This window comes from Triplophysa dalaica, chromosome 6 (assembly GCF_015846415.1).
Source record: "Triplophysa dalaica isolate WHDGS20190420 chromosome 6, ASM1584641v1, whole genome shotgun sequence".
Taxonomy (NCBI): Eukaryota; Metazoa; Chordata; class Actinopteri; order Cypriniformes; family Nemacheilidae; genus Triplophysa; species Triplophysa dalaica.
Window position 1 is genome coordinate 630,001 of NC_079547.1, and position 20,000 is coordinate 650,000.

Here is a 20,000-nt window from a genome sequence, read left to right on the forward strand (position 1 = left end):
AAAAAGTTGCAGTTTGAGACCCGTTTTCAAATGTTTGCATTTTCAGTCCCCCAACAGGCTGTTTCTGTCTTAACGAACAGCCAAGACGTATACATTTTTTGCATCTCAGTTGAAACTTTATGTCACATATGTGATAATGCAAGAAGTCGTAGAGAAGGTCCAGTCACAGGAACTTACACTTTAGTCCACAAAAGTGAGAAACTGCTGCAAAACTGCTGCGTTCGCCCTTACACAGAGAAAATTAATGAAATAACGCCTCATTTTAAAACTTTAACTCTCATTTAACAGTCAGAAGCAAAGCATGCTGAGAACTATAAGTCTGCTTTAACTCATTCCGTGAATGTGTATATATCTAGATGGTTTCATCTTAACCACAAACAAAAGTTACTGCTTATGCGCACTTTTGTGACCTGAACTTCTGGTACACATTCACAAACAATATAGCGCCTGTAGATTATTTCTGATAACAATCAAAAGAAACCGAGATGAAGAGTTACTTGGCTGAACTTGTCTCTCCAATGTTTTAAATTTAGACTGCAATACCAAGCTCGATATCAGTGTACCATACGGTTCTTTAAATGCATTGGAACTACAGTACCCATTCAACAAATTGTTTATTTAATACGATATTTTTGTACATATCAATATAGCATGTATTGTCAATGTATATATTGAAAAATATAAGCACTAGTTTCCAATATATGGAAATCTTTGATGTAATATAATGCATTATATTTATAATTTATATTACTTTCTGCAACAAGTCTGAAGACTGAAAATCTGGGCAAAACTCTTGTAGTGTATTTAAGCATTAAGGGTCTGTACTTCCACGACTTAAATAAATAAAACCTTTTTGTCTGTTAAGGCTCTTTCACACCAAAATAATGTCATGTTTAGTAGTAACATTGAATATGACATTTAATTCTTAATTTATTTTGATGGCATGTTGTTGTTGTTGTAGGTGGTAGCGTATCACTATTGTCAGGCTGATAACACATACACGTGTCTGGTGCCTGAGTTCGTCCACAGTGTGTCGGCTCTGTTGTGTCGAGCTCCTCGTCTCAGTGCGTACCGTGAGCTCTTACTGAAAGAGACACATCTACAGGGACTGCTGAGCTTACGCTCCTGTGTTCAGGACCCTGCCACTGCCTTCAGGAAGGGCGTCCTGGAGCCCCTCACGCTCCTGCGCAAGGGTGAGACACATCACACACACATACATGTACAGTAAATGTGTCTGCTGAGAAGTAATGAGGGGAGAGAGAGTTCCTGGAGCACTACACATGTGAGCAGATGGTGTTCAGAAATCACTGAGAGCGACAGATGAAGGAATTAACAGGAATTTTGAGTATGGAAATGCAGACGGCACTGAACTCTCAGATGAAAGTGTTCAAGGTTCTGAATTGTAATGTCAGAATAACACGGTGAACACAACCTTATACATGTCATTCAGATTTATTTATGTGTGTATGTTTATCTCTGTGAACTCAAACCTTTAACCTTCAGGTGCAGGTAACAGTGTCGCAGCGTTTGATGTTTAACCCAAATGATGTCATGAATATTAAATCAGGGCAGACGTCCTTCACGACACACAAACTTATATTCAGGTCCAACATTGAACGCATAAAATTACAGCCCTGCAAAACATGAAATTAAAGGTGCAGTTTGTAATAAAATTTGCAGTAAAATATCCAAAAACCACTAGGCCAGTGTAATATATTTTGTTCAGCTGAGTACTTTCAATATCTCAAATGTTTCCATCTACATGTAAATCGTGAGAAAATCTTCATTGTAAACAGTGAGACGGGGGCTGTGCAGTCTCCTGTCAATGGCGTCATATCCACATTTGTCTTTGTTACAAACTTTACTGGCGTAGAAACCACATGACAACAGTGTCGTGGACAAATGTAGAAGTACGGTCTAGCGTCTAGCAAGCCAATAACTTGTTTGGAGCAGTCACTTATTTATGGACCACAATTATTCATTTATTCAACTTTATTAATCTCATTCGCTAACATGATTTCTTTTTCATGTCTGATTGATGACCATCAGCGGTGGAGTTGAAGAAAACAGATCCCGTCATTCCACGCTCCTTCACTGCGTCATCAAGCTACGCCAATCGTGTTGTTTTGATCGTGCGCCGTTTAGCGGCGGTTTTACAAACTGAACATTTAAGTCCTTATAAGAGTTTAAAAAAATGTATATGATATTTGAAGGCTCAAAGCGTGATGGCATGTTCTGAAGACACACACAGATAAATCATTTATGATTAAAAACTTCAATATCTCATACAAAATAAGAGTCGTCATTGTTTAATTTCAGGGCGACTCTAAGATACAAGATATATATCGCATCATAACTTGATTCAAATGAATGATGACAGGATTCATTATTTTTTCATGAGGCGTGTAGTTAAACATCAAGGGTTGGAAGAAAGTCACTTTGTTCTGAACTTAGCATTTAATGAGCAGCTGATGAAAGAATCTCCACACGTGTGTTTTTGTGTTCAGAGAGGAAGATTTCAGAAGAGGATTACATCATTCTAGTGGACGGTCTGAACGAGGCGGAGTTTCACAAGCCCGACTATGGAGACACCATCGCATCCTTCATCACCAAAATCTTCTCAAAGTTTCCTGTCTGGCTGAAAGTCATCGTGACCGTCAGGAATCACCTGCTGGTGAGACATTCAACAGACCAATTTGACCAGTTATTAAAAAACTGGAAACGTTCTCACAACATTGTGACGTGTTTTTGTTTAATGGGTGTGCTGATGCTGGTGGTGTATTGAGAAGTGAATAGTTCATAGATGAAGTTGTGATTTTAGCGGTTCAGAAAGCTTCGGTTATTTTTCAAGAAACACAGACTGATGGATTCATCACTTTAAGTCTCAGTTTTTTTATGTTCACTAAAGTCTTTGACAAATCCGCTCTCTTTTTAATGATGCACATTTATGATCTTGAAGGAAACATGAAAGTGGTTGTATTATATATTAGATGTGATTGTTGTTGTCATCACTGAAGACTCTTGTGTTTATGCTCACAGGTGTCATTTACTTATCAAACTCAACCACTGCAGAATAAATATGGAATAATATATTTCACTGATGGAAAGTAATTGTGTTCACAATATTGTGCAGCTTTGTTTTTTGTGATCAGTTTTCTTTTTGGGTCATTAAAACACCAGTTAAATTAGAATACTGAAATTTAATATACACTCACCTAAAGGATTATTAGGAACACCTGTTCAATTTCTCATTAATGTAATTATGGTGGTGGTGTAATGGTTTGGGGGATGTTTTCTTGGCACACTTTAGGCCCCTTAGTGCCAATTGGGCATCGTTTAAATGCCACGGCCTACCTGAGCATTGTTTCTGACCATGTCCATCCCTTTATGACCACCATGTTCCCATCCTCTGATGAATACTTCCAGCAGGATAATGCACAATGTCACAAAGCTCCAATCATTTCAAATTGGTTTCTTGAACAAGACAATGAGTTCACTGTACTAAAATGGCCCCACAGTCTCCAGATCTCAACCCAATAGAGCATCTTTGGGATGTGGTGGAACGGGAGCTTCGTGCATCCCACAAATCTCCATCAACTGCAAGATGCTATCCTATCAATATGGGCCAACATTTCTAAAGAATGCTTTCAGCACCTTGTTGAATCAATGTCACATAGAATTAAGACAGTTCTGAAGGCCAAAGGGCGTCAAACACAGTATTAGTGTGGTGTTCCTAATAATCCTTTAGGTGAGTGTATATGTCGGTCTATTGCACTATTTGGGATTGTTGTGAAGAAAACATATTTATTATATCATTATTAAACACATTTTCTGACATGTGGACATCAGCAATATTAACAAGAATAAATATGTTTGTTTTTAAGACTACAATCAGACGGCTTTAATCCAAATGATATGTCTTTTTATATGGTCACATGTTCTTTTCTCAGGACGTCACCAGTCTTCTGCCCTTTCCCATCATCTCCCTGAATGATTTCCATGACAACAAGGATATAACCTCTGACCTCACCTCTTACATCCAGCAGCGTATGGAGCACAGTCCCGACATCATGAGTAACATCGCCATTAACGGCAAAACTGACCCGAGTCACATGTCTAAACTGACCTCTCACCTGACGTCTCTGAGTCAGGGCTCATATCTCTACCTGAAACTGACTCTGGATCTGTTCGACAAGGGTCATCTGGTCATTAAGAGCTCCAGCTATAAAGTCATCCCCGTGTGTCTGTCCGAGCTCTATCTTCTGCAGTGTAATATGAAGTTCCCATCAGCCTCGGCGTTTGAGCGTGTGCTGCCGCTGCTGAACGTGGCTCTGGCGTCTCTTCACCCGCTGACGGACGAACAGCTCTTCAGAGCACTCAACGCCGGCTCTGTCACGGGGCAGCTCAACTGGGAGGATTTCCAGCAGCGCATGGACGCTCTGTCCTGCTTTCTCATTGGCCGCCGGGACCGGACGCGTATGTTCTGTCACCCGTCGTTCAGGGAGTGGCTGGTGTGGAGGGCCGATGGCGAGAGCACTGATTTCCTGTGTGATCCCAGGTGAGCGGTGATGTCACTTCCTGTACAGTATGATGTGTGATTTCCATTGAGCTTTGCCTGGAGGGAAGGATCATTTAAAGCCGGACCCAGGACTCCTTAGTAACCGCATAGCAACAGCCCGTCATGATGCTCCACAGCTCAGTCACTTATTATTCTGTGTGTGATTGTTTGCTTTATTAATTGAGTTCAGACACAGTGTGTGTGAGTGTGTGTCTGCGCATCCTTGCTGGTCCATCTGTTTGTGTTTGTCTGTGCGTGTCTGTGCGTGTGTTTGTGTGTGTTTAAATGTGTGTTTGTGTGTTTGAATGTAGCTTGTGGGTGTTAGGGTGTCTGTGTGTTTGAATGTGAATTGATTCAAGTGAGATTCTCTTTCTTTTTCTAGACACTTTAATTATCTGTCGAGACACACACACACACACACACACACACACACGATTGAATGTTGGGGTTTATAAATGCCTCCATCACTCTTGTGAGCAGAAGAGAGACTCGCTGATCACTGATGAAACATTTAAAGTTGATGGACAGAGAGAATAAAGTGTGTTGAAGATCTTCTGATCATCATCATCATCACGAGTGTGTTGATTCTCTTGATCATGTGTTGTTTGTGTGTTGTTGACCAGGAGTGGACACGCTCTGATGGCCTTCATGCTTTCACGTCAGGATGGAAAACTCAACCGTCAGCAGACCATGGAGCTGGGCCATCACATTCTCAAAGCACACATATTTAAGGTCTGAATCCCACTGTGTGTTGTTTGATTTGACGTCATGATGCTGATGATTTCATGTGGTGTTGTGTTGTGTTGTCAGGGTCACAGTAAGAGAACGGGTGTTTCCTCCAGTGTTCTTCAGCCTCTGTGGATCAGTTACAGTACAGACAGTCTGTCAGCGGCTCTGTCGTCTCTCAGAAACCTCTACACACCTAATGTCAAGGTCAGCATGAGCATCACTCTTCATGACCCTCTTCTGGAAACACTTTCATCATCTCATGGATAGGCTGCTTTGTTTTGTATATTCATCTGTATGCTATGATGTATGGTCTGTGCTTCGAAGATATATGCTGGTCGTCATGACAACAGTAAACTCACATCCGCCACTACTAAATACTGAAGAGGTTACTGAAACATGATTTGTTTGCCTGACAGGATTTCACAGCTCAGAATGTTAGTGATTTTCATTGACGGCCATAGTAGGAAGAATTCAATGGCAGTCAAAGGTGCCCCAGAACTCTGTTTTCCTACATTCTTCTAAATATCTCAGTGTTAATCAGAATAAAAAACATTCAATATTTTTTCCTACTATGGTAGTGGATGATGTCACAGAACTGAAAATAACTGACATTCTTCCAAATTTCTTTGTCTGTGTTCATTGGAACACAGAACTTTAAGGTTCTGAGGGTGAGCTTTTGTGTGAACTGTCCCTTTAAGTGGGTAAAAAACACCATCTTGATATAGAACATATGAATATCCACACACACAGCACACAGTCCTGGACATCACAATTAATCACACAGTTTAAACACAGCATAACTCAACACATCATGTTTGCTCATCTTCCTCTAAGGAATTTTTCTTGTGTCAATAAAACTGAACGCAAACTTTTAAGAAACTTTCAAAAATATATAACGAGAAAGAAGCGCAAATGAAACTCTAGCAGCGAATTCCACGATTTGCCAGAAACGAAACTGTGGAAACGATTAGGAAAAATGCAGTTCATTTCAAATGAATCAAATAAAATAGATTGTGTTCATTATCATTGTTGTTCTTCTCTCTCATCCTATATTTTTGTTCCTATCTTAAAAGTTTGCGTTCTTTCTTATTGGCACAAAAAATAATTCCATATTCATCTGGCATCATGTGAAAATGGCAAAAGTCATCCAGCAAAATAGTAATATCACAAAACATATCTTGTGTTCTTAACATAAATGCTGTATGTAACGTGTTGATTTGAACACACAAACAGCCACATTAAACACCCACAAATACACACACACACAATAAGTTTTTCATTTAATTTGTTAATAAATGTGATGCATTGAGAGCAGATGTGAAGTTGTGATTATTGTTATTGTGTTAGTATGGTGACACCTACAGTTACATGTGTTCTTTCAGATCTTGTTGAATGAGATGCACATGATGTGTAGTGTTGAAGTGAGCTGTTGTTGTTGTTGTTGTTGTGTAGGTGTCAAGGTTGTTGATTCTGGGAGGAGCGAGTGTGTGTTATCGTACAGAAGTGTTGAACGGTGCACCAGTGTTGTGTGTTCAGTGTCATCTGGGTCATCTGGAGATGGCCGCTCTGCTCCTGGAGTCGGGCGCTGCGGTGGACGGACAGTCAGAGAACGGCATGACATCACTGTGTTACGCCTCCGCATCCGGACACCTGCCGCTGGTCACTTTACTCTGCAGAAAGGGAGCAAAGGTCAGTCGACACGAACAAACACACAAACCTCAGAGCTTCATTCAAGATCAGTCAGAATGTATGTGTGTGTGTGTGTGTCAGGTGGATCACGCTGATAAGAGCGGTCAGTGTGCTCTGGTTCACGCTGCTCTGAGAGGTCACACTGAGATTCTGAAGCATCTTCTGGAACAAAACTCCTGGAGCTCAGAGCTGAAGAACACAACACTACAACAGGCACTCATCGCTGCCTCCAGCATGGGACACACACAGGTACTCACACACACAAACACACACAGATAACTTATACACACACACACAGATAACTTATACACACACACACAGGTAACTTACACACACAGGTAACTTACACACACACACACACACACACACACAGATAACTTATACACACACACACACACACACAGATAACTTATACACACACACACACACAGGTAACTTACACACACAGGTAACTTACACACACACACACACAGATAACTTATACACACACACACACACACACAGATAACTTATACACACACACACACACAGATAACTTATACACACACACACAGGTAACTTACACACACACACACACACACACACAGATAACTTATACACACACACACAGGTACTCACACACACAAACACACACAGATAACTTATACACACACACACAGATAACTTATACACACACACACAGGTAACTTACACACACAGGTAACTTACACACATACACACACACACACACACAGATAACTTATACACACACACACACAGATAACTTATACACACACACACACACAGGTAACGTACACACACAGGTAACTTACACACACACACACACAGATAACTTATACACACACACACACACACACAGATAACTTATACACACACACACACACAGATAACTTATACACACACACACAGGTAACTTACACACACACACACACACACACAGATAACTTATACACACACACACAGGTACTCACACACACAAACACACACAGATAACTTATTCACACACACACAGGTAACTTACACACACAGGTAACTTACACAAACACACACACACACAGATAACTTATACACACACACACAGGTAACTTACACACACAGGTAACTTACACAAACACACACACACACAGATAACTTATACACACACACACAGGTACTCACACACACAAACACACACAGATAACTTATACACACACACACAGATAACTTATACACACACACACAGGTAACTTACACACACAGGTAACTTCCACACACACACACACACACACAGATAACTTATACACACACACACACACAGATAACTTATACACACACACACACACAGATAACTTATACACACACACACAGGTAACTTACACACACACACACACACACAGATAACTTATACACATACACACACACACAGGTACTCACACACACAAACACACACAGATAACTTATTCACACACACACAGGTAACTTACACACACAGGTAACTTACACAAACACACACACACACAGATAACTTATACACACACACACAGGTAACTTACACACACACACACACACACACACAGATAACTTATACACACACACACACACACACAGATAACTTATACACACACACACAGGTAACTTACACACACACACACACACACACACACACAGATAACTTATACACACACACACAGGTAACTTACACACACAGGTAACTTACACACACACACACGCACACACACAGATAACTTATACACACACACACAGGTAACTTACACACACACACACACAGATAACTTATACACACACACACAGGTAACTTACACACACAAACACACACAGATAACTTATACACACACACACAGGTAACTTACACACACACACACACAGATAACTTATACACACACACACACACACACAGATAACTTATACACACACACACACACAGATAACTTATACACACACACACAGGTAACTTACACACACACACACACACACACACACAGATAACTTATACACACACACACAGGTACTCACACACACAAACACACACAGATAACTTATACACACACACACAGATAACTTATACACACACACACAGGTAACTTACACACACAGGTAACTTACACACATACACACACACACACACACAGATAACTTATACACACACACACACACACACACAGATAACTTATACACACACACACACACAGGTAACTTACACACACACACACACAGATAACTTATACACACACACACACACACACAGATAACTTATACACACACACACACACACACACACACACAGATAACTTATACACACACACACACACACACAGATAACTTATACACACACACACACACAGGTAACTTACACACACAGGTAACTTACACACACACACACACAGATAACTTATACACACACACACACACACACAGATAACTTATACACACACACACACACAGATAACTTATACACACACACACAGGTAACTTACACACACACACACACACACACACACACAGATAACTTATACACACACACACAGGTACTCACACACACAAACACACACAGATAACTTATTCACACACACACAGGTAACTTACACACACAGGTAACTTACACAAACACACACACACACAGATAACTTATACACACACACACAGGTAACTTACACACACAGGTAACTTACACAAACACACACACACACAGATAACTTATACACACACACACAGGTACTCACACACACAAACACACACAGATAACTTATACACACACACACAGATAACTTATACACACACACACAGGTAACTTACACACACAGGTAACTTCCACACACACACACACACACACACACACAGATAACTTATACACACACACACACACAGATAACTTATACACACACACACACACACACAGATAACTTATACACACACACACAGGTAACTTACACACACACACACACACACAGATAACTTATACACATACACACACACACAGGTACTCACACACACAAACACACACAGATAACTTATTCACACACACACAGGTAACTTACACACACAGGTAACTTACACAAACACACACACACACAGATAACTTATACACACACACACAGGTAACTTACACACACACACACACACACAGATAACTTATACACACACACACACACACACAGATAACTTATACACACACACACAGGTAACTTACACACACACACACACACACACACACACAGATAACTTATACACACACACACAGGTAACTTACACACACAGGTAACTTACACACACACACACGCACACACACAGATAACTTATACACACACACACAGGTAACTTACACACACACACACACAGATAACTTATACACACACACACAGGTAACTTACACACACAAACACACACAGATAACTTATACACACACACACAGGTAACTTACACACACACACACACACACACAGATAACTTATACACACACACACAGGTAACTTACACACACACACACACACACACACACACACACACACACAGATAACTTATTCACACACACACAGGTAACTAAGACACTCACACACAGGTAACTAAGACACACACACAGATAACTTATACACACACACACAGGTAACTTACACACACACACACACACACACAGATAACTTATACACACACACACAGGTAACTTACACAAACACACACACACACACACAGATAACTTATTCACACACACACAGGTAACTAAGACACACACACACAGGTAACTAAGACACACACACACACACACAGATAACTTATTCACACACACACAGATAACTTATACACACACACACAGGTAACTTACACACACACACACACACACACACACACACACAGATAACTTATTCACACACACACAGGTAACTAAGACACACACACACAGGTAACTAAGACACACACACACACACACACACACACACAGATAACTTATACACACACACACAGGTAACTTACACACACACACACACACACACACACAGATAACTTATTCACACACACACAGGTAACTAAGACACACACACACACAGGTAACTAAGACACACACACACACACACACAGATAACTTATACACACACACACAGGTAACTTACACACACACACACACACACACACACACACAGATAACTTATTCACACACACACAGGTAACTAAGACACACACACACAGGTAACTTACACACACAGGTAACTTCCACACACACACACACACACACACACACACAGATAACTTATACACACACACACACACAGATAACTTATACACACACACACACACACACAGATAACTTATACACACACACACAGGTAACTTACACACACACACACACACACAGATAACTTATACACATACACACACACACAGGTACTCACACACACAAACACACACAGATAACTTATTCACACACACACAGGTAACTTACACACACAGGTAACTTACACAAACACACACACACACAGATAACTTATACACACACACACAGGTAACTTACACACACACACACACACACAGATAACTTATACACACACACACACACACACAGATAACTTATACACACACACACAGGTAACTTACACACACACACACACACACACACACACACACACAGATAACTTATACACACACACACAGGTAACTTACACACACAGGTAACTTACACACACACACGCACACACACAGATAACTTATACACACACACACAGGTAACTTACACACACACACACACAGATAACTTATACACACACACACAGGTAACTTACACACACAAACACACACAGATAACTTATACACACACACACAGGTAACTTACACACACACACACACACACACACACACACAGATAACTTATACACACACACACAGGTAACTTACACACACACACACACACACACACACACACACACAGATAACTTATTCACACACACACAGGTAACTAAGACACTCACACACAGGTAACTAAGACACACACACAGATAACTTATACACACACACACAGGTAACTTACACACACACACACACAGATAACTTATACACACACACACAGGTAACTTACACAAACACACACACACACACACAGATAACTTATTCACACACACACAGGTAACTAAGACACACACACACAGGTAACTAAGACACACACACACACACACAGATAACTTATTCACACACACACAGATAACTTATACACACACACACAGGTAACTTACACACACACACACACACACACACACACACACAGATAACTAAGACACACACACACAGGTAACTAAGACACACACACACAGAACAAGACACACAGAACTATACACACACACACAGATAACTTATACACACACACACAGGTAACTTACACACACACACACACACACACACACACACAGATAACTTATTCACACACACACAGGTAACTAAGACACACACACACAGGTAACTAAGACACACACACACACACACACAGATAACTTATACACACACACACAGGTAACTTACACACACACACACACACACACACACACACACACAGATAACTTATTCACACACACACAGGTAACTAAGACACACACACACAGGTAACTAAGACACACACACACACACAGGTACACACACACACGTCTGGTGGGGACAGTCTATAGACAGAATGATCTGTAAACTGTACAAACTGTATTTTATCTCCTAACATATTCAGACAACATCAGTCTGTATCATTTACCAGCTTGTTTACCTGTGAGGATCTATTTTGGTCTCCATGGTGACATGAGTCCGCATGAGTTGGTGTGTATTTAAGTGATGTCAAACACACACACACATTTTGATGACACACTTGAACTTTGTGTAATGCTTGTGTGTTTCAGGTGGTGAAGATGTTGTTGACACTGAATGATGATGATGAGCTGTCAGTAGAGATTGATGGTCAGGACACACTGTGGGGTGAAACAGGTTTGTAGATGAAAGTGTGAATGTGACGTTGAGCTGTTGTAATCGATCGCTCAGATTATCTACACTAGATGTACCTCAGATTGAAGCCGTCTGATTGGTTGAATTCTGCATGATGTTACACTTGATGATGATGTTGAAGGTGTGTTTGTGTTCAGCTCTCAGTGCCGCAGCTGGGCGGGGTAAACTAGAGGGGTGTGTCTTCCTGCTGGATCAGGGAGCCAATGTTACACAGCCTAACCGCAGAGGCGTGTCTCCTATCTTTAATGCGGTCAGACACGGACACACACAGGTATGATGAGCGCCGCTCTCGACTCATGTTCACGTTGGTGTCATGTGATGTTTATCTGTGCTGTGTTTCAGATAGTGGACTTGTTTGTTCAGCGCGGTGCGGATGTGAACTGTACTGATAAACACGGACGTTCTCTGCTGATGGTGGCCGCGGCCGAGGGACATCTGCCCACGGTGGACTCACTGCTGTCACGGGGTCAGTGACCTGGAGTCACAGGTGAAAGGTCACGCTAAGGCGCTGATGTTAAAGTGTTTGTTGTGTGTGCAGGGGCGTGTGTGGCGGCGGTGGATAAAGAAGGTCTGACTCCTCTGAGCTGGGCCTGTCTGAAGGGACAGAAGAACGCTGTGGAGGTTCTGGTGGAGAGAGGCGCTCAGATAGACCACACGGACAAACAGGGACGCACCCCGCTCGACCTCGCCGCATTCTATGGAGACGCTGATATAGTAAGCTGAGTGAAAACAACAGAGGACGAGTTGATCCCTTGATGTCCAAAGTTGGAGTGAATGTGGAAATATAGAGAGAGAATACACGTGTTCTGTGATGTCAAGTGTTGATAGAAGAGAAGGAAACCCGTGCAGTGTTTTGACGTTGAGTGTGATGTGTTGTAGGTTCATTATCTGGTGGACTGCGGAGCGGCGATTGAACACATGGACTACAGCGGGATGAGACCTCTGGATCGAGCGATAGGAAGCAGAAACACATCAGTGGTGGTCACTCTGCTGAAGAAAGGAGCTAAACTGGGTGAGTTTCACCTCAGAACATCACGACACACATTCTGTGCTCGGCCTCTTGGGTTCTGTGTAGTCCTTTAGAATCTAGATCACCTCAGTTCACCTCTCAGGAGAGACTCGGCCACTTTAAATCTAGAACAGAGAACATTTGTTCTGCAGTGTTCTCTGAGAGCGATGTGAAGTGGGACATTAGTGATGTATGAGACTCTCATTCAAAATACACTCGACTCTGTACAAGATCAAACCTCCGGTGTGTGTGTGTGTCTGTGTGTGTGTGTGCGCACGTGTGTGTCTGTGTGTTTGTGGAGTGTGTCTGACCATCTGATTTGTTCTCATGATTTGAATAAGTGCTGACAGTTCCTGTTAACTGAAGGGAACATCACGTGACAGTTTATTTGCAAAAACAAGCCGCTCCAGTTTTATTTATTATAAATCATGTTATAAAATGTGTATTCAAAACAGCTCAAGTGAATGATGTGAGTGTTTAGGCTCTTACTGCACTTCTGACATTTATTTATGATGTTATGGATAATGCAGTGTTCACGCTATATATACACATAAACACACACACACATGACAACAGTGATGACAAAGTTCAACTATGACACTGACAGTTTGAATGAATGAATTTTCTTGATGAAAGGGAACTTTAATGAATATTTCATTAGTGTGTATTTTATGTTGATATTTTGATCGTATGATATATTCTATGTAGGATCTGAGTTAAATATGCTGGACTGTATTTCTTCAGTGATTGATGTCATGAGTTTCTCAGTTTCTGCTCATATATTCTTCACTCTTTGTTTCTGGTGTTTTGTGTGTCTGTGCTGCTGTCACTGTTAAAGGCTACAGAACATCTCCTTATGAGCGCTCAGGTATATGTTTCACTCGTCCTGTGAGTGTGTGTGTGTGTGTGTGTGTGTGTCAGCACTGACGTCTGTGTGTGTTTGTGTCTGTCACAGGTAACGCTGCCTGGGCCATGGCCACCTCCAAACCGGACATCCTCATCCTTCTGCTGCAGAGACTCATGGAGGAGGGAAACCTGCTGTATAAGGTCATCTGGGTGGACATGAATGATGATGTGAGCTCAGTGTCTGTGTTGTGTCTCTATCTCACACTGAACACGTCTGTGTTTCTGTGTTTCATGTGTTTGCTCAGAAAGGGAAGATGAAGGAAGCGGCTCAGAGGTATCAGTATGCACTCAGAAAGTTTCCACGCGAAGGTTTCGGAGACGACCTCAAGGCCTTCAGGGAGCTCAGAGTTTCTCTCTATCTCAACCTCTCTCGCTGTCGCCGAAAAACCAACGTATGAAACACAAACAACAGCTTGTGAACATGTGAAGTGCATCATTACAGCTCACAGATTTGGTTTTGATTGAATGTTTGACCTTCATCTGAAGGAGAAAATCACAGCCAGTGTTTCAGCATTACACATTTAACACCAGCAGAATACACACACACACACAACACACTCTCTCTCTCTCTCTCACTCACTCACTCTCTCTCTCTCTCTCTCTCAAAGATTCAAAGAAGCTTTATTGGCATGATAAAACAAATTTTTACATTGCCAAAGCAAAGTTGTCAATGTAAAAGTGCTTTATTGGCATGACAAAATGTACATTTGTATTGCCAAAGCTTTTTGCAAATAGTGCTCTCTCTTTCTCTCTCTATCTCACTCTTTCTTTTCTCTCTCTCTCTCTCTCTCACTCTCTCTCTCTCTCTCTCTCTCTCTCACTCACTCAAGATTCAAAGAAGCTTTATTTGCATGATTAAATACATTTTACATTTCCAAAAAACAGGAAAACAAAAATAAAATAAAAGTAACTAAAACTCTATATATACTTATATCTCTTATCTCTTATCTCTCTCTCTCTCTCTCTCTCTCTCTCTATGTGCAGGACTTTGGTATGGCTGAGGAGTTTGCCACCAAAGCTCTTGAACTGAAGCCCAAGTCTTATGAGGCGTTTTATGCTCGTGCTCGAGCCAAGAGAAGCAGCAGGTAGGAAACTTCCCTCTCTCTCTCTCTCTCTCTCTCTCACTTCTTCTCTTCATACATGTTGAATCTTTCAACATTATATGTCTTATAGTAATTCTTCATGAAATGATTGTGTGGCAATAATAGTTTTTTGGTTCTCGTCCTCAGGCAGTTTGCAGCAGCGTTGTCTGATCTCTGTGAAGCGGCCCGTCTGTGTCCCAGTAACCGAGAGATCCGTCGTCTGCTGACGCGCGTGGAGGAAGAGTACCAACATCTTCAGCTGCAGGCATCCAAACACCCGTCCTGTCATAGCAACCCCTCACATCATGAGGAAGACCTCGATGATGATGATGATGATGATGATGATGAGGAGGAGGAGGATGGAGATGACGATGATGAGGATGAACGTGACATTGAGTACATGGAGAAAAGCCCAGACAGTCTCAGTGTGAACATGTTACAGGCAGATGAAGACAAGGACAGCAGACGCGAGCCAGAGAAGAGGAAGGACAAGTGGCATCAGAGCCGCACTTTACCCGACTCTTTGTGCCTGGCGCTATCAAACGTCCAGTCCTCCGTACCCGCTCCCGGCCGTGCCGCCCACCGTCGCCTACCGTCCAGACAGGCTCAGAGCATGAAAGGCCGTGATTACAGCTGCTCTCTGTACACTGACAGCAGGACGCCCCAGAGCGCCGGATCCAGTCCCATGCCGAGCCGTCACCGGCCCACCTCCCTCCGGGCAGGACCCTGTATTGACATCGGACACAGTGGCGCAGGCGGTCAGTTAACTTACACTGAGAAACCCACGGAGGGCGTCGTAGAGCCCAGAGGAGAGTTCAGCAGGAGCAGCAGTGTGAGAGTGTCCGGTTCCTCCGGTGGAAACCTGGCGGAGAGCGCCCGTGTGCGCAACTCTGTTGCTCCTGAGCACAAGCCACGCCCCTTTATGGGCATCATTGACAAGACTGCACGTTTTCAGCAGGTGCAAGGTCACCACGGCAACCAGATGCCCGGTTACGGCTGGCAGGGACTCGTGCCGGAAGGGCTTGTCGGGAACACACAGGGAGCGCCCGGTGACCTCCAGTTCCCTTATCAGGAAGCCGCTCATAACAGCACACACACCTCTGAGTTTCTCCCCCCCAGTAACCCTCCACAACAGCACAAACAGGCCAGTCTGGCCCGCGACAATCCCATCCTCATCAGCTCCATCAAACCAAAACGCTCCTTCATCGAATCCAATGTGTAGCGATTATCAGAAATATGACTGAAATATAACAACTCCACTTTCATATTTACTTTCCCAGTGTCGTCTCAAGACACAACTTGAAGCACATGAGAATGTTGTTTATTTGTGTTTACAGATTCAGATGTTTTTAAACACATACAATCACGAGAGAGCAAAGATTCAGAAGGTTTAATGATCCATTGAGAGACACGAGCTGACTTTAGACTGCGCACATATGATGACTGTTGTGTACAGTAGGATTGTGTACTGCTCAAACTCTTGGAGTGTGTGTGTGTTCATTTCTCATCATCCGCTCACTGTTGTTTATTTATGGCTTGTATTTATATTTTATATATGAGTTATTTTTGCACAGCTGTATGTTATGAAATAGCACTATGATTGTAGAGATGAACTGTATACAGGAGACTTCAGGTTTACACGCATGTTATCAAGAGCTCATAGATGTTATTTCATATGTTCATTATCTGACATATATAGGGCTGATATGTATTTCTATATTTCAGGATCATATATAACAATAAAACCCCAGACTTAAGACTTCAGATAATCCAGTTTATTTCATAGTCAACATTCACACTATGAGTCTGACCGTAGAGCCAGTTTTAACCAACGCTTGCATTTTATTTTCCACTATATAGAGTCACTACAGGAAGATGCAAACTTGTGAAATGATGAAACCCATAAGAAAACATTTGCTTGATCTCAATTTCTTCAAGACATGAGATGAGAGCAAATGGAAAGTCTGCGTCTCAGATATTTTTCTTGAGGAAATGAGTCAGAAATGTGTCTGTCATGTGGTCTTCTGATGCTTAACATGGTCAACAGTGTGTCAAGCTCAGCTCGGATTGGTCTCGTCTGCAATCAAAAGACTCTTCATGTGTTTGCATGTTTCATTCTCTTATAATTTCTTCTGAGCCTTTTGAAGAGAAACATCCGAGACCAAGAAATCTCATGAGCTCTAACAAATCAAAGTGTAGAACTCTGTTATTCATGGATGAATTATAAGTGAATGCTTTCAGTCGTTCAGTCTGACAGCAGGTTTGTTTTACATGCTCTTATAGGAGCACAGTTTTAAACAGTCCGTGAGTTCACAGTAAATATATGAACCGTGAGTGCAGCACTAAACTGATTCAGAAAAAAATCATCTGATAGTCATAAATGGATAAAGAGTGTTTAATGCTACAGTACAATATGTAAGTCATAACTGATGACATGCTGTGTGCGGTGATGTCCTGTAGGCTACACAATAACCTTTCTGTTGTTAACACAGTGATTTAGAACTGTAATGTGGTCGGCAGACCTGGAACACCTTCATAGGTGTGCATTTACTGAAACATAATCCATGCCCAAAGACCATTTGTCAACCAATCAGATTGAAGCTTCAACAGCCCCGTGGTATAATAAAGCAATAAGCCGTGTGAAGAAGTGTGTTACAGTTCCTTTTTATAACAGCAAAGGGGGTTTTAATGACTACCACAACCTCCTCAGCTGTTATAAAATGCTCTGTAACACACTGCTTCACACGGCTTATTGCTTTAATAAAACAGTTATTAAATATGTGTGGCAAGGTTTCAAAAAATAAAGTAAATAAAATGATATTTAGGCAATGTTATTCATAACATAGGCAGTCATTATAAATCAGGGTTTTAAACAGCCCACTGCTGTTTATAACTCTTATGATTCTCTGTATCATGCTCAACATTTATAAACCTCTGAACATATTTATATCAAACAGCTTTCTGACAACATCATAAGACTGAACTTTAGCTCAAATGAATAAATGCTTCAGATTTAAGAGCGTCAAACACTTAACCCAAACTCTTAACAACTGCGTCTCACTGACTAGCAATTATTTAAGCCCAATCGGTCGTACTTTTCAAATTTAAATGAGACCAATCTATCTTTCTTTGTAACTGACTTTAAGAAGTTATGAACAGTCTTGAAGAAAACTAATTTGATGACTTGTAAGACTAGTCTAAGCAGTTTATGCCTCTGATCTCAAATCAGACTCAGGACCGTCTTAATTTAAGAGATGGGTTCTTTATCAAATTATGATCATCAAATTCTGATCAGAGATCAGCTGCATAAACACAGCCGCTGAGTTCAGACTGTGTCTTAAGAACTAATCTGACCAAAAGTAAAAACTGAAACATACTGAGACTGGACACAACACACTCATGTTTCAGACTGAAACGAGACCAATCGACCTTTTATGTGACGGACTTATGTAAAGTCATGAAGACAACCATTGGATGACTAACATGTGTCTCAGTGACGCCACACACCTCACTGGTCAGAGATCAGTATTATTGTGATCACTGGTTGGTGGTCCAGCGGCAGACGGCCATCTTCAGAGTTCGGTTCGGTGTCAGAAGGGTGGTCTGGAGAGGCAGGTTGGTCATTGGACTGGTGCGGTTCTTTGTGTTGATCCAGCTCTCGATAGCCTCCCGTTCATACGAGTAACCATCTGCACACAGAACACACGTGACCACTGTAAAAGAGTTCATGTGTAGACTAAACCAAGAGCAGGATCCATGCATGACCAAACGCTCATTCTGTGGATGTTCACGTGTCATGTAGCCTCACCTGCGGCGATGACCGGATCTCTCATGATCTCACGTGTGATTGGACACAGGTACTCGTCTGGAGTGCCGTTACACACGGAAGACATCTTCAGCTCTTCAATCTTCTTCATGACTTTACTCCTCACACCCAAAGACTCTGAGGAAACAAGAACACATTTGACTTACCTATACCGGCTTTATATGAAGAGTTTGATTCCAAAAGGAGATCAACAACATATTTTTTATGATGTTATTATGTTATTAAGTTTTATTGTGT

General features: G+C 41.7%; 2 protein-coding genes across 6 annotated transcripts in view; one reads left to right on the forward strand and one right to left on the reverse strand.

Moving 5' to 3' along the window:
• Window positions 1-17,677, forward strand: part of tanc1a (tetratricopeptide repeat, ankyrin repeat and coiled-coil containing 1a) — a 45,763-nt gene extending 28,086 nt beyond the window's left edge. For 2 of the 4 annotated variants that reach the window (XM_056749680.1, XM_056749678.1), the window contains 17 exons: window positions 962-1,193; window positions 2,508-2,674; window positions 3,951-4,558; window positions 5,182-5,290; window positions 5,369-5,491; window positions 6,740-6,976; window positions 7,058-7,225; window positions 12,838-12,922; window positions 13,078-13,211; window positions 13,283-13,406; window positions 13,479-13,654; window positions 13,820-13,952; window positions 14,788-14,817; window positions 14,905-14,996; window positions 15,101-15,247; window positions 15,840-15,940; window positions 16,085-17,677. In XM_056749680.1, the coding sequence (XP_056605658.1) occupies window positions 962-1,193; window positions 2,508-2,674; window positions 3,951-4,558; window positions 5,182-5,290; window positions 5,369-5,491; window positions 6,740-6,976; window positions 7,058-7,225; window positions 12,838-12,922; window positions 13,078-13,211; window positions 13,283-13,406; window positions 13,479-13,654; window positions 13,820-13,952; window positions 14,788-14,817; window positions 14,905-14,996; window positions 15,101-15,247; window positions 15,840-15,940; window positions 16,085-17,159 (3,741 nt within the window). In that variant the 3' untranslated portion in view covers window positions 17,160-17,677. The remainder of the gene's footprint in view (window positions 1-961; window positions 1,194-2,507; window positions 2,675-3,950; window positions 4,559-5,181; window positions 5,291-5,368; window positions 5,492-6,739; window positions 6,977-7,057; window positions 7,226-12,837; window positions 12,923-13,077; window positions 13,212-13,282; window positions 13,407-13,478; window positions 13,655-13,819; window positions 13,953-14,787; window positions 14,818-14,904; window positions 14,997-15,100; window positions 15,248-15,839; window positions 15,941-16,084) is intronic. The other 2 variants (XM_056749682.1, XM_056749681.1) reach the window with 2 other exon arrangements.
• Window positions 17,678-18,316: 639 nt separating this feature from the next.
• wdsub1 (WD repeat, sterile alpha motif and U-box domain containing 1) overlaps window positions 18,317-20,000 on the reverse strand; it is a 7,253-nt gene continuing 5,569 nt past the window's right edge. For both annotated transcript variants that reach the window (XM_056749685.1, XM_056749683.1), the window contains exons 12-13: window positions 19,746-19,880; window positions 18,317-19,626 (exon numbers count right to left, since the gene is read on the reverse strand). In XM_056749685.1, coding sequence (XP_056605663.1) covers window positions 19,475-19,626; window positions 19,746-19,880 — 287 coding nt within the window. In that variant the 3' untranslated portion in view covers window positions 18,317-19,474. The remainder of the gene's footprint in view (window positions 19,627-19,745; window positions 19,881-20,000) is intronic.